The sequence below is a fragment of the Moschus berezovskii genome, chromosome 14 (genome assembly GCF_049115385.1).
Source record: "Moschus berezovskii isolate FMDL1 chromosome 14, NW_MosBer_1.0, whole genome shotgun sequence".
Lineage (NCBI taxonomy): Eukaryota > Metazoa > Chordata > Mammalia > Artiodactyla > Moschidae > Moschus > Moschus berezovskii.
In genome coordinates this window covers 58,132,491-58,146,439 of record NC_142473.1, presented here as the reverse complement: position 1 = coordinate 58,146,439, position 13,949 = coordinate 58,132,491, and the positions used below count along the sequence as shown (strand labels likewise).

At 51.9% G+C, this 13,949-nt stretch overlaps 1 protein-coding gene across 2 annotated transcripts in view; it reads left to right on the top strand.

Moving 5' to 3' along the window:
• Window positions 1-13,949, top strand: part of ARRB1 (arrestin beta 1) — a 79,540-nt gene that overhangs the window by 27,881 nt on the left and 37,710 nt on the right. The window contains exon 1 of one of the 2 annotated variants that reach the window (XM_055423690.2): window positions 9,538-9,765. The exons of the other annotated variant lie outside the window; for it this stretch is intronic. Within the exon in view, the coding sequence (XP_055279665.1) occupies window positions 9,761-9,765 (5 nt within the window). The 5' untranslated portion in view covers window positions 9,538-9,760. Of the gene's footprint in view, window positions 1-9,537; window positions 9,766-13,949 lie in introns of those variants that run through there. 2 annotated transcript variants of the gene reach the window in all.

Sequence of the window (13,949 nt, the reverse complement as noted above, 5' to 3'; positions counted from 1 at the left end):
TTGTAACCTGTGCCTTCACTCGGGCCCGAACTCAGGAGGACCTGTGATTGGTTTAATGCTCTTCTGTCTTTGTTTTGAAATCTGAACCAGGGGCCCTGTGTTTTCATTTTGCACTTTGGCCCACAGATGATTAAAGCTGGTCCCAGGGGCTGCTCCCAGCGGCTTCTCCCAGCATGTTCCAGGTTAGCTGTGTGTCCTTGGGGAAGTCACTTCCTCCTTGAGCCTCACTGCCCTCATCTGTACAGGGGAGTGATAATCTCCACTGCCTAGAGTGATAGTGAGGATTAAATGTGACGCGTGGGTTCAGCCGTTGGCGTGGGGCCCGGCCCAGGCTAGAATGAAGTATCTTCCAGAGGCCACGTGGCCCACACCTCTGGAGATGCCATGACAGCAAACATACACTGTCTTTGGCTTAATGGGGCTTCTGGTCTGGAGCAAGAAATGAACACCGTGAGAGGGCTCTGGGGGTGCTGGGGGGATCTGCCCTAGTTGGGGGTCACTGAAGGCTTTCCATGTGCATGTGTGCTAAGTCGCTTCAGCCGTGTCTGACTCTTTTGGCCCCATGCCCCTGCCAGGGTCCTCTGTCCATGGGATTCTCTAGGCAAGAATGCTGGAGTGGGTTGCCTTGCCTTCCTCCAGGGGGTCTTCCTGATTCAGGGATCAAAACCATGTCTCTTATGTCTCCTGCGTTGGCAGGCAGGTTCTTTACCACTAACGTCACATGGGAAGCTGAGGAAGTGCCAGATGAGCAAAAATCTGAACTGGATTAGATGGGAACTTGGTGTGGGGCTGGACAGTGTTGTGGTATTTTCATTAACCACAGGTCTCCAGGGAGGCTGAGGTGAGGTGAGGGGGCCTGGAGGGAGGGCATGGGCCATGGAGGCCGCAGGTGGAGCAGGAGGCTGCTGTGGGGCCTAGAACCACAATAATTTGGAGTAGAAATGGACCCTTGCCCAGAGGCCTCCTGGAGCAGAGTAGGAACGTGGCTTTGCCGGCTCGTGCCACAGGCCAAGTTCTTCACCCTTTGGAAACCTCTGCTTCCTCTTCAGTTAGATGGGCCTCCTGATCCCCGCTGGGTGGGCTGCGGTGATGGTCTAGCGAGATGAGCACACAGAAGCCCCACCACAGCACCAGCGGCAGGAAGCGCTCGGTACAGAGTTGATTCCTGGCTCCCTCTGCCTGTGTGCAAGTAGGAGCCCTGGTTTTGTTGTTTGTTTTGTTTTTTAATCTTTTGATGGAGCTGCATGGCATGTGGGATGCTAGTTCCTTGACCAAGGATTGAATGTGTACCCCCTGCATTGGCAATGAGGAGTCCCAACTACTGGACCACAGGGGAGCCCAGGTTTTTAATTAGGAGCCTCTCCAGCCTAAGCTGGATCACTTGGGGGAGTCCTTTCTTTAACTGTAAGACAGGTGAAGCTGACAAGCCCTTTTCTGGAGATGATCAAGGACTGAGCAGCATTGGGGGCCCAGAAGCAGTGGCTTTGGAGACAGCTGAGTGCCCCCCTCTCCAGTGTTCTCTCAGGTTAAATTAAACACACCAGCCATGTCACAGAGAGGGGGTGAGCTCCCTTCTGGGCATCCTGAGTTCAGGTCCCGCTCTCTTAGTAGTGAACATAGCTTTCATTTATCGCCGTAATCACAGCAGCAGGTGCTTCCCGTGCTTTCAGGGAGAAAGGCACTGTCATTCCCGTTTCAGAGGGGAGGACCAGAACGACTCTCTCCTTGGCCAGGGTCACCCAGCTAGTGAGTGGCAGACCCCCAAAGCTTTGCCTCCCATAGTGAAACTGGGGTCAAGTCCAGACTTTTCTGTGCCCTGAAGGATGGGACCCACCATTCTTAGAGGCCCCTTCAGCTGCAGTGGCCTATGGTCTGTGTTTCTAGGAGGGCCTGTCTCCAGGGGAGTTCTGCCACACACTTCCAGGCTGTTGTTTCTTTACTGTATAGAATAATACCAGCTTACCCATGCCCTCTAAGCTCCAGCCTCCCAGGCCTGTCATCCTGACCCCTGGCCCTGCTCTCTCTCTCTTACCCACAGGCAGGAGCAGGAATGGCCAGGACCTGTGGTTTCTCCACCACAAGTGGCCTGGAGCAGAGGGGCAGGGGTGCCGAACCCTGTGGGACTGGGAAAAAGTTTGATGGCTCCAGAGAACTGACCAATGGTGTGGCTGCAAGATATGGGGGTGCAAGGGAGTGTGGTGGAGTGAGGGCTGGAGGGGTGATCAGGGGCCAGATTGTGAAGGGCTTGTGGGGAACAGTTAAGGGGTTTGAGGCAGAGAAAGGACTTGATCAAGTCTATGTCTAGCATGACTGAGAAAAATGCCAATGATAGTTAACATAGTGTCAGGCACGCAGTGTTCAAAGCCGTTCGTCATGGTTTGATGCTTTCTGTTATATGGGTCGTTTTGAATACCGAGATTCTGCTCTTAGCCGCTGTGAGAACTTGGGCCAGTCACAATCCTGGATGTTCATTGGAGGGACTGATGCTAAAGCTGAAACTGCAATACTTTGGCCACCTCATGCGATGAGTTGACTCACTGGAAAAGACTCTGATGCTGGGAAAGGTTGGGGGCGGGAGGAGAAGGGGACGACCAAGAATGAGATGGCTGGGTGGCATCACCGACTCTGTGGACATGAGTTTGAGTGTACTCCGGGAGTTGGTGATGGACAGGGAGGCCTGGTGTGCTGTGATTCATGGGGTTGCGGAGAGTCGGACACGACTGAGTGACTGAACTGACCTGACTGAATGTAGGAAAAAGGAAATGGAACCTTCTCCCAAGGATTTTATCAAGATCAAAGAGAGATAATGGGGGATTTCATCTCATCTCCGTTAATCCTGAAGACACTTAGCTCCCCGAGCCCAGCTTTATAGCCAGGGCCCTTCCTCTGTGTCACATGCCTGTCTGCTTCCCCGTTTGGGGCAGGGTAGGACTCAGTCGCTGGCCCCAGAAGCTCCCAGTCACAATGCAGCCACTTTCAGGCAGGGCTTTACCTTTCCTCGATCCCTACTCTGTCCTTGGTCTTGACCCTACAAGCAATAGACCTCCACCTCCTCCTCAGACTCTCCCCTAGCCTTGGTGCCCTGGCCAAGGGGCTCCCAGCCTTAAGAGCTCGTGGAGATGCCCAGTAAGCCAGTGTGGTATGGAGGGGAACATGCAGAACCTGAGAACATTACGTGCCTTCTCTGAACCTCAGTTTCCTCATCTGCAAAATGGGAATGGGGTTACCTAATTTGTTAGTCTTCTTTTGCTCCTGTAACAAATTACCATAAATTTAGTGGCCTAATACAACATATACATTTATCCTCTTATAGTTCTGGATGTCAGAGTCCTATCACAGACTGCCAGGGCTGCGTCCCTTCTGGAGGCTCCAGGGGAGCATCCATTCTTTTGCCTTTTCTAGCTTCTGGAAACTGCCTGCGTTTCTTGGCTCCTGGCCCCATCCTCCATCTTAAAGCCATTAGCACAGCATCTTCCAGTTTCTCTCATTGCTTCCATCATCCTCACCTTGCCTTTTCTCCCTCTGACCCTCCTGCCTCCTGCTTACAAGGACCTTTGTGATTACACTGGGTCCACCCAGATAAAGCAGGGTTATCTCCCCATCTCCATATCCTTAACTAACATCATGTCTGTAGAGTTTCTTTTACCATGTAAGGTAACAGCTTCACAGCTCCAGGGATTGAGATGTGAGCATTTCAGGGGGCCATGATTCAGCCTGTCACACATTCCTTGCAGGGTAGCTATGAAGATTAAACGAGACGAGAAGTGTTGAAGGATCAAACAGTACCTGGGACATGGCAGTCAGTCCCTAGACACATATTCTTCAGTCCTCTCTCTGAGCCTCTGACCCCCAGCTGTAAAAAGAGGCCCATTGTAGCAGTTGGATCCCACCTTCTCTCGAGCGTGGTTTTTTTTTCAATTGTATTTATTTTAATTGGAGGCTAATTACTTTACAATATTGTATTGGTTTTGCATACATCAACATGAAACCGCCATGGGTGTACACGTGTTTCGCATTCTGAACCCCCCTCCCACCTGCCTCCCCATACCATCCCTCTGGGTCATTCCAGTGCACCAGCCCCGAGCATCCTGTCTCCAGCGTGTTTTATGGTCAGGCAGACTGCACCCTTAGCCCGGGATTCATAGGAAGCAGCAGAATCGAGGATGCCCCCCAACAGCCCTTGGAAAAGCCTCCCTTCTCCCCTCCCTCTCGGAGGCAGGCCTCCTTTCAGTTCCTGGCCCGCTGAGCATTTCCCATCATTCCCAGGGATGGCTGATGGGAAAGGCTGAGCTCACTGCTCCCTGGGGAGGGCGGTGGGTGGAGGGAGGAGAGGGAGAGGCTGACGGCAGCTGCTTGGAGAGAAGGGCAGAGGAGATTTACGGAGGGAGAGGGGAGGTTATCAGCACTCAGGAGGAGTGGGAGAGGGTGAGGCAGGGCCTCCTGGCTGAGCCTTGGAGAACTGTCAGCCCTTCCTCAGCCTCCTCCACCGAAGCCCCAGCTGTGCTGTTCTGTGTGTCTGCCAGCTGCCCCTTCTGAGAGGCCCTGGGGTCCGGGGGAGTGTGTATGTATGCTGGGCATGGGAGCGGGGTGTCACAGGCCAGCAGGAACTGCAAGTGAGAGATTGCTGCCAGAGAGGAATACCTTCCCCTTCCCAAGAAGAGGGACATTTCAGCCAGCATACATCCCCGCCCCTTCCCTATGCCCAGAAATTGGTCACCTTTTGGTTCATCATCTGCCTTCACTGCACTTCTCTTTTCTTATTTGCATGTGTGGGTGTGTGTGGTGTTGGGGGGTAATAACACCATTAGGGGATTTGAGAGACTCAAATGAGATAGCGATTTGGAAATGTACACTCTGCTATATAAGGATGTGTGATTCCGTGCATACGCACATCACTTTGACGTTCTCTCTTCTGCACCTTGACGACCTGGCAAATTCTTAATCATCCTTCAGGTCCTAGCTCAGATGTCACCTGCTCTTTGTAACTCTCTCAGCAGCCCCCTGTCCACCTGGGAAGAAAGAAGCTGCTCCCTCCCCTTAGTTACCCTCTCTCTAACCCTCTGTGGGTGCCTTATGCAAGGATAGTTGGTCACAGTGGGCCTCCCCCACTGTTTGCAGGCAGTGCATTCACCACAGGCCCCTCCATTTCTCAAGGCCACAGTGGCTGTGGTAGAGCAGAGGCAGGATGGTGAAGGTGCTGGGGGAGCTGATCTCCTGGAGTCTGGCCTTGGCAAAGTCCCCACGTGGCAGTCCAGTCCTTAGGATCGAACAGATTCCCATGATGACTCAGTCAGATTCAGGGACTCTGCTCAAAGCAGGTGGCCATCCATGCATGTGTAAGAGCCCTTCGCTTTCTGTGATATACATACTCATGCCTGCTGCCCAGGGCCTCCTATACACATTCAGGGCACCAAAGGGCCATGTTGGCCATGACGTTTCTGGAAGAGAGTGAACCCTGAGCCAAGGGAGGAGGAGAGGCTGTTTAGGCCCTAAGGAGCGTATTCCATAAGCTCACCTACCACACTCTGGGCTTCCCTCATAGGTCAGTTGGTAAAGAGTCCGCCTGCAATACAGGAGACCCCAGTTCGATTCCTGGGTTGGGAAGATCCCCTGGAGAAGGAATAGTCTACCCACTCCAGTATTCTTGGGCTTCCCTTGTGGCTCAGCTGGTAAAGAATCTGCTTGCAATGTGGGAGACCTGGGTTTGATTCCTGGGTTGGGAAGATCCCATGGAGAAGGGGAAGACTACCCATTCCAGTATTCTGGCCTGGAGAATTCCATGGACTGTATAGTCCATGGGGTCACAAAGAGTCGGACACGACTGAGTGACTTTCACTCACTGCACTCCAGGATCCCCAGCAGGCTCATATCCCAGTGCCTGAGGCCCACAGATACACAGAGAGGGCCAGATAAATGTTGGGTCAAAGGTGCCTCCACCTCCTCTCTGTCTTCTGCCATCTCTCCAGAGCCCTGGACAGTCCTGTTCATCCTGGCACTTCCGGTGCCTCTCAGTGCCCTAGTCCTCCCATGTAGTGAACTTGGATTACATAACAGGCATAGGCAGACATCAGCCCATTCATTCCTCTCCACACCCTGGAGGTGGTCTTACCTAGGTGAGGATAGGTGAGGTGAGAAGCCGTGAAGTGCCAGGGTACAGATCTGGACCCTGTTCCCAATTACTCTCTTCCATTTCCTTCAGCATTTGCATGGTCTTCCTGGGGTTTGAGGAAAGATGACCAGAGTCTCCAGGTTGGGGAAGGTGGAGCTGGTACTGAGTTGTCGCTCCAGACAGGTTGGTGGCTAAGGCCTAGCACTGTTCCTCCCAGCAGGTTTCTCGCACCCCACCGTCACCCTCAAAGACATATGAGGAGCAAGTGGAAGGGGGCTTACAGGGGGAGAGGTTCAGAGATGCCCCCGAATGCCCCTCCCTGCTCTCTGTCTCACCGAGGGCAGCTGCTCTTGGCTGGCTTCACCGTGCTCACCTCGTCTGCAAGCCTGTGTGTTCTTGGAAGTAATGGAAATGCATTTCTTAAAAATGCTCAGTAATACCAGGCCTTGGTCTCTGCCCAGCACTCTGGCCTCCCAGAAACTCTTCATACCCATCACCTCCTCTCTGCTGCCCAGGCCCGTAACGTGACCCTCACTGGGAGCCAGTGATCCAGCTGAACCCTGTCCATCAGGGACCTGTCCAGGGCCTCCCAGCGAGTCTGTTTCTTGTGGGGGATAGTGATGATGGTTAGTCTCATCACCACTGACAGAGCTCTAACTGTGTGCCAGGGCCTCACTGAGCACTCTCGATGGCTGAAGCACAGGCTGATGAGGCAGCAGGCCTGCCTAACCCCAGCCCGTAACTCCTTTATGTTGCACCTTGTTTGTGCATAGTCCCTGCCCTGGAGCAGCTCCCATCCTGGGGGGCAAACTCCCACTGGATCCCACAGGAGGTGTATGAGATAGTTCCCTCAGCCTGGAGGCTTGGTAAAGCCCCCATAGAAGGAATAATGCTTTTTCCCTACTTGAGTTGTCCTCAAGATTAAATAGGAGGAATAGATCAAATACTTAGCATATGACAAATAAATACAAGATAAATCTTAAAATATTGTTATTGTGGTTTTTGGGGTTTGTTTTCTCAAGTTTAATAAAAGTTTCAAAAGAAGGGTAACTTCTTCATGATTTTGAGATGACAGGCGCACATTTTACATCTGTAATACAACTATTTCAGAGAACCTCTTACATTGGAACTATACCGCAGGATGACCAATAATGAAAGTATTTGGTTTGGAGCACACTTAGGATAAATTGTACCTTTCAACAGTATCTAATTCTTTTAAAACCCAGAAGTGTTGTTACTATATTTTTACTTCCTCATATATTAAGTAGATGGTTTGAACTGCTTATATTTCAATTTCTGCTCTGTGACTTTGAGAAAGTAATTTAATTTCTCTGTGTTTCATCATATATAGAGTGGGGAATGAGAGTATCTACCTTACAGGGTGCTTGTGAGGATTAAATGAGTTAAATATAGTATTTAGAATAGTACCTGACCAGGTGGCTCAGTGGTAAAAAAAAAAATCTGCCTGTAATGCAGGAGACATGGGTTTGATCCCTGGGTCGGGAAGATCCCCTGGGGAGGGAAATGGCAATCCACTCCAGTATTGCCTGGGAAATCATGGGGTTGCAGAAGAGTCTGCCACGACTTAGCAACTAAATAACAATAACAATAGGTTATATTGAAAATAATTATTACTATTTCTTTATAAGAAAATATACCCAGATTCAGTTACTAAATCTAGTCAGGTTGCTTTTCAGCCAATACTCTTCAGCTGCTGCTGCTGCTAAGTCGCTTTAGTCGTGTCCGACTCTGTGCAACCCCATAGACGGCAGCCCACCAGGCTCCTCTGCCCATGGGATTTTCCAGGCAAGAGTACTGGAGTGGGTTGCCATTGTCTTCGACTCTTCAGCTAGCATTCACTAAGTACTGGCTGGTCCTGGGCTTGTCTGGGTCTTGATCTTGGCGCTTAGCTGCTCCTGGCTCTGCCCAGGGGCCTGGGCTTCTTGCTTGGTTTCCACCTCTTGCACCTAGCCCCCAGGGCTCCGGGTGAGGCTGAGCTCATAAAGAGTGTCAGCAAAGCACTTTGTGGATCGATGCTAACTAATAGCAGCTCCCTGGAGCTGGCACATGCAGAGAAGATGATCACGGAGGCAACTTGCACTAGGCTCAGGGGCAGCCCTTGGGGGAAGGGCAGTGATATCCTCAAGGCGTGACCCGGCCCTGCCATCCCTCCTCCCTGTCTCCTCCTGCCACTTTAGCCAGCAGTGGATGCCGACAGAGTTTGGAGATGGGTGGGGAGTGTTAGTGGCCACATATTTAAGAGATTTGCCCGTTTCATGGCAGAGTCGGGAGCATAGATCCATGCAGCCCACACATCTGGTCACTTCCACCCAGATCTGGGTGGCCTGTCTTAGGCATCCTCTCCTCAAGGCTCTCCCAGTAGGCTCCATCACCATCTCTCAAGAAATCAGCATTCCTGACTGAAACAGACAGATGCTGGCCTTAGCCCAGACACACGGCTATCTTAAGGATGGCAGAACAGCTTCCTTTCAGTCATGGGCTTGAATGGGAAGTTGGCATGGGGTCTTGTGGAAGAGAAGATGTGGGCGAGACTTCCCCCAGTTCTGCCCTAAGGGGAAGTCCTTCTTTGTGTCTCAGACTGAAATGAAGTCTGTTTTGGAAACTGCTGAGGAGGCAGCAGACAGGGCGTTCTCTGCCCTCTGGGGTTCATAGTCAGACGGAGGAGGCATGGCCTCATTCAGGAGAGGCACCAGTCTGATGGAGGGCGGGGCGGGGAGGTGAATGTGGCTTCTGTTTCCTGGGACTTCCTATCTTACAGAAGGGACATAGCCCTCTTGCCTTCTGGCAGCTCCTTGTCTGAGGGTGGAGGCATTAACTTTGTCTGCAGGGGTCTCCTATCTGATGGCCACTTTCTTCCCTGGGGAATTCTTATCTGATAGAGGAGATACGACCTCTGTCCTCAGGAAGGCCCCTTGTCTCTCTGATGGGGGAGGCTCATCTTGTTCTCTCACTCAAGAAGCCCCATTTGACAGCTTCTGCCTTTGCTCCCTGCCTTCCTGGCCTGATTCATGGGGAGCCCTGGGCTACAGGCAATAGCCACAGAGAGAGCTGGGCAGAGTACTGGGCTAGGCTGCTGTGGGGCAGTGAAGAAGCGGCTTCTTTACAGGGGCTCCCTTTGCAAGTAAAGGTGACATGGAAGAGGCTTCCCATCTGACAGTGTGATGGAGGGAGGTGGCTGGCTGTGATGAGTACTCACTGGGGATAAGGGGGGAGCCTCCTCCAGGCTGGAAAGCGAAACTTGAGGGTCACTCGGGAGCCCCTGTCTGTCTGCAGACTAAACTGCTGGGGTGGGAAGGGCCTGGGAGACTCTCACCTTCTGCCTGTCCGTGTGCAGGCTGAGTGCTCCGAGCCCAGAGATATCCGCCCTCCAAGATCTGAGAAGCCCAGAGAAGAGGAAACAGGACGCGTATCAGGAACGCCTTTTCCTTTTCTTTGTAACTAACCACTCACTCGGGGCTGGGGAAAGCCAATCCTGCCGGGCCTGCTCCGGCCTGCTGCTGCCGCCTGCAGCCCCCGGCGCTGGGTCTTCCACGGCCTCCCTCCTCCCCACACAGCACCCCCACCTGCCTCGGCTACTGCTCCTGGGCTGGTCCCTTAATTCCACCGAGATTCAGGGCTCTCATCTGTAAAATGGGGTAAGACTTCCTATCTGCCTCATGAGGAAGTTTGTTTTGTCCTCTCTTTATAGGATTTACATAGTGGATTCCTTTATCTCTGGGATTCACCTTGAGCACTTCCTGTGTGCTGACCTCTGGGGTGGGCGGGGACAGTGTAGGCGAGGAACAGGTGTGGGCAGACAGGAAGTCTGTTTGGGACTTAAGTCTGGGGACATCGGAGTACACATGTCCCAAGGCTGATGGCTGTGGGGTCAGAGCAGGTCTGGCTGGAGACAGAGGTTTGGCTTACTAGCATCCGGTGGCAGCTAAAGTGGCCAGGTGGGTAGAGTCACCAAGGGAACTGCTTGTCATGGGTCCTGGGAGGGGGCAGAGGCTAGGCCCCAGAGGCTACAGCAGAGAGCTGGGAACAGGGCAGGGATGGGCGGCCACCCAGCCAGGGCTCCATGGCCAAGAGAAACTGGCCTGGGATGGGGTCACTGCATGGTGCTCGTTGGGGGTGTCAAGACCTTTTCTTTGGCAGGCTGGGTGTGGGGGTCTGTGGGAAAGATTGGCCTTCGGATGAGGAGGCAGTAATTCCTGCAGAGGTGCTAGACATCAAAGAAGGTGGTCAGTTAGATTGGCATCCTCTTTTCTTTTTGGCCTCACGGTGAGGTATGTGGGATCTTTGTTTCCTGACCAGGGATCGAACCCATGTCCTCTACAGTGGAAGTGTGGAGTCTTAACCGCTGGATCACCGTGACTGTTCCAGCCTGGCCTTCGCTCATTCTCATGATTTCAGTTAGTCCTCTGATGGCTAGAGGGCTGCCATGGGAGCACTTGTGTGTCTGTGTGGTGTGTACGTGGTTTATGTCGCAAGAGTAGTAGCTAACGTGTGTATGGGGCGGGTGATGCAGGTGTGCCCGTGGAGTGTGCTTAGTATTGGTGTGTGTGTGTCTTTGTGTGTGTGTGTGTGGTGTGTATAGTGTGCGTGGTGTGTGTGTGTGGTGGGTATAGTGTGTGTGGTGTGTGTGTGTGTGTGTGTGGTGGGTATAGTGTGTTTGGTGTGTGTGTGTGTGTGGTGGGTATAGTGTGTTTGGTGTGTGTGTGTGGTGGGTATAGTGTGTTTGGTGTGTGTGTGTGGTGGGTATAGTGTGTGTAGTGTGTGTGTCTTTATGTGAGTGTGGTGGGTATAGTGTGCTTGATGTGTGTGTGTGTGTATGTGATGGGTATAGTGTGCATGGTGTGTGTGTGTGTGTGTGTGGTGGGTATAGTGTGCGTGGTGTGTGTGTCTTTGTGTGTGTGTGTGGTGGGTATAGTGTGCGTGGTGTGTGTGTCTTTGTGTGTGTGTGGTGGGTATAGTGTGCTTGATGTGTGTGTGTGTGTGTGATGGGTATAGTGTGCATGGTGTGTGTGTGTGGTGGGTATAGTGTGCGTGGTGTGTGTGTCTTTGTGTGTGTGTGTGGTGGGTATAGTGTGCGTGATGTGTGTGTCTTTGTGTGTGTGCGTGGTGGGTATAGTGTGCGTGGTGTGTGTGTGTGATGGGTATAGTGTGCGTGGTGTGTGTGTCTTTGTGTGTGTGTGGTGTGTGTGTTTGTGTAGTGGGTATAGTGTGCATGATGTGTGTGTGTGTGTGTTGGGTATAGTGTGCGTGTTGTGTGTGTCTTTTGTGTGTGTGGGTATAGTGTGCGTGGTGTGTGTGTGTCTTTGTGTGTGTGTGATGTGTGTGTTTGTGTAGTGGGTATAGTGTGCATGGTGTGTGTGTGTGTGTTGGGTATAGTGTGCGTGGTGTGTGTGTCTTTGTGTGTGTGTGTGGTGGGTATAGTGTGTGTGGTGTGTGTGTTTGTGTGGTGGGTATAGTGTGCATGGTGTGCGTGTCTTTGTGTGTGTGGTGGGTATAGTGTGCATGGTGTGTGTGTCTTTGTGTGTGGTGGGTATAGTGTGCGTGGTGTGTGTGTGTGTGTGTGTGTGTGTGTGAGGTGTGTAGAGTTTGTCCATATGGCCACATTCAGTTCCTTGTTCCACAGTGCATATGGGAGGCTGGTGCTGAGTCATCTGCTTGGGCTGAAAACTCAGAAGCGTCCACCAGACTTGTGGATTTCCCCTCTCTACTCAGGTTGCCCCCAACGGTGCGCTGGTAACAACTGGCCGTCCAGAAAAAGGGGGGTGAGGTGGGGTTATAGCGTTTGCCAGTTTCTGTGGTGTAACTTGTCCCACCAAGGACTTCACCCTACTAATGTGATGTCATTGAACGTGGAGTTGGGAAGAGGTGCACAGTGGGACTCCACTTTATAGTAAAATTCAGTAAAATAATAGTAAGATATAAGTGACAAGCTCTGAGTATGCCTTCCCTTTGATTTTTAAATACTTTCCATATTTATGTATTATTTTTGGCTGTACTGGGTCTTTGTTGCTGTGCAAGTGCTTTCTCTGGTTCTTTGTTGCGGTGGCTTCTTGTTGCCAAGTACAGGCTCTAGGCACCTGGGCTTCAGTAGTCGCGGCTCCCGGGCCCTAGAGCACAGGCTCAGTAGCTGTGGCACCTGGGCTTAGTTGCCCCGTGGCATGTGGGATCTTCCCAGACCAGGGATGGAACCCATGTCCCCTGCATTGGCAGGCGGATTCTTAATTACTGGACCACCAAGGAAGCCTCCCTCTCTCTGTTTTTAATATAGTTTATTTAATTGTAACCTTGGCTCAGGCTGTCTCACCATCAGCACTGTTAACATTTGGCCTTGAGGTTCTTTGTTGGGGGCAGGGAGGGGGCTGGGCTTCATTGTGTGCACAGCATCCCTAACCTCCACCCTCTAGACGCCAGTAGTACCCCTCCCCCAAGTCATGACCATCCAGATGTCTCCAGACACAGCCATATGTCCCCCAGGGGGAGCAGCTTTACCCCAGTGGACAGTTATTTAACCTCCAGCAGACAGCCATTGGCAATGGCTGTGTTTTAACAACTAGATCACAGAATTCCTACAAGTGTGACAGTTGGCTCTGAATGAGCCTGTACCAGCCAGTTTCAGCACATCATGACCACTGTGTCTGGCTTAATATAAGGCCTGGGTTTTTCTCTCCACAATTCTTTCTCTGGAAAGAGCCACTACCCTAAGCTGTAGCTGTCAGTCTGGACAGAGGGCTGTCTGACTGCGGAGGGCTCTCAGCCCCTGACTGGTCCCCAAAGTGGTTGATGAAGTGTTGGAGATCCACCACCGTGCTGAACTGTTCTGACGTTCTATGAAATGTAAGAATTGTGAGGAAAGTAATACTTCTGAATTAATATTTCGTTTTAATATAATATGCTCTTCCCCAAAAGTTTATATGTTCAAACTGAAAAAACAAACAACTCCGTCCCCCCAAAAGCCTCAAGCAAATAAAAGTTTAGATAGTCTTCCCACTGGGAAGATCATGGCTGAGGCATGTCTGGGGCTGCCTTGTGTGTAAGGTGCTCCTGTTAAGGTCGCGCACACCTGCGTCTCATTCTGGTGGCCAGGCTGTCCACCTCTGATTCACCTCTTGTCTCAGGTACTGCTTTTACCCATCTTCAAGCTCAGCGTTCGGCTTTTGTTTATTTGTTTATTCATTCATTCAAAATATTTACTCAGCACCAATTATATACCAAGGAAGATGATGGAGGAAGAAGGGGTTCCTGCTCTCTCGAGTTTGTCAGTATTTCAGCTCCATGCTGTCCACTGGGGAGTGGAGATGTGCAGGCTCGTGTGGGTGCTGAGGGGACACGGACAGAGTGGAGGAGGGGAAGGGAGACGTGTGTGTGTGTGTGTGTGTGTGTGTGTAGGACCGTGGTTGTGTGCCTGTGTGTGTATGTGTGTGTGAGTGGAGGAGGGGAAGGGAGACGTGTGTGTGTGTGTGTTTAGGACCGTGGTTGTGTGCCTGGAGCCGAGCTGGGTACACCGTACACCGAATAATCCCATTCGCCTGCTGTGCTTCTAACAGAGGGTTTTGTTTATTGGTGGATGGTCTCTCTGTCTCTCCCCCTGCTCCAGAGTGTAGGTGCCCTGGAGACAGGGCACAGGGGCCTGTATCTCCTGGAGGTAAGAACAATGTCAGGCTCAGAGATTGGAAAAACAAAAGGAATCAAAAAGCAAGGAGGGGAGTAGCCAAGATGGCTGGCAAGAGGGAAGGAGGAAGGGGTCAGGCAAGGCCACTTTAAGCTGAAGCAGTCAGGGAAGGCTTCTTGGATGAGGTGGTATTTGGCAGGAAGGATGGGAGGG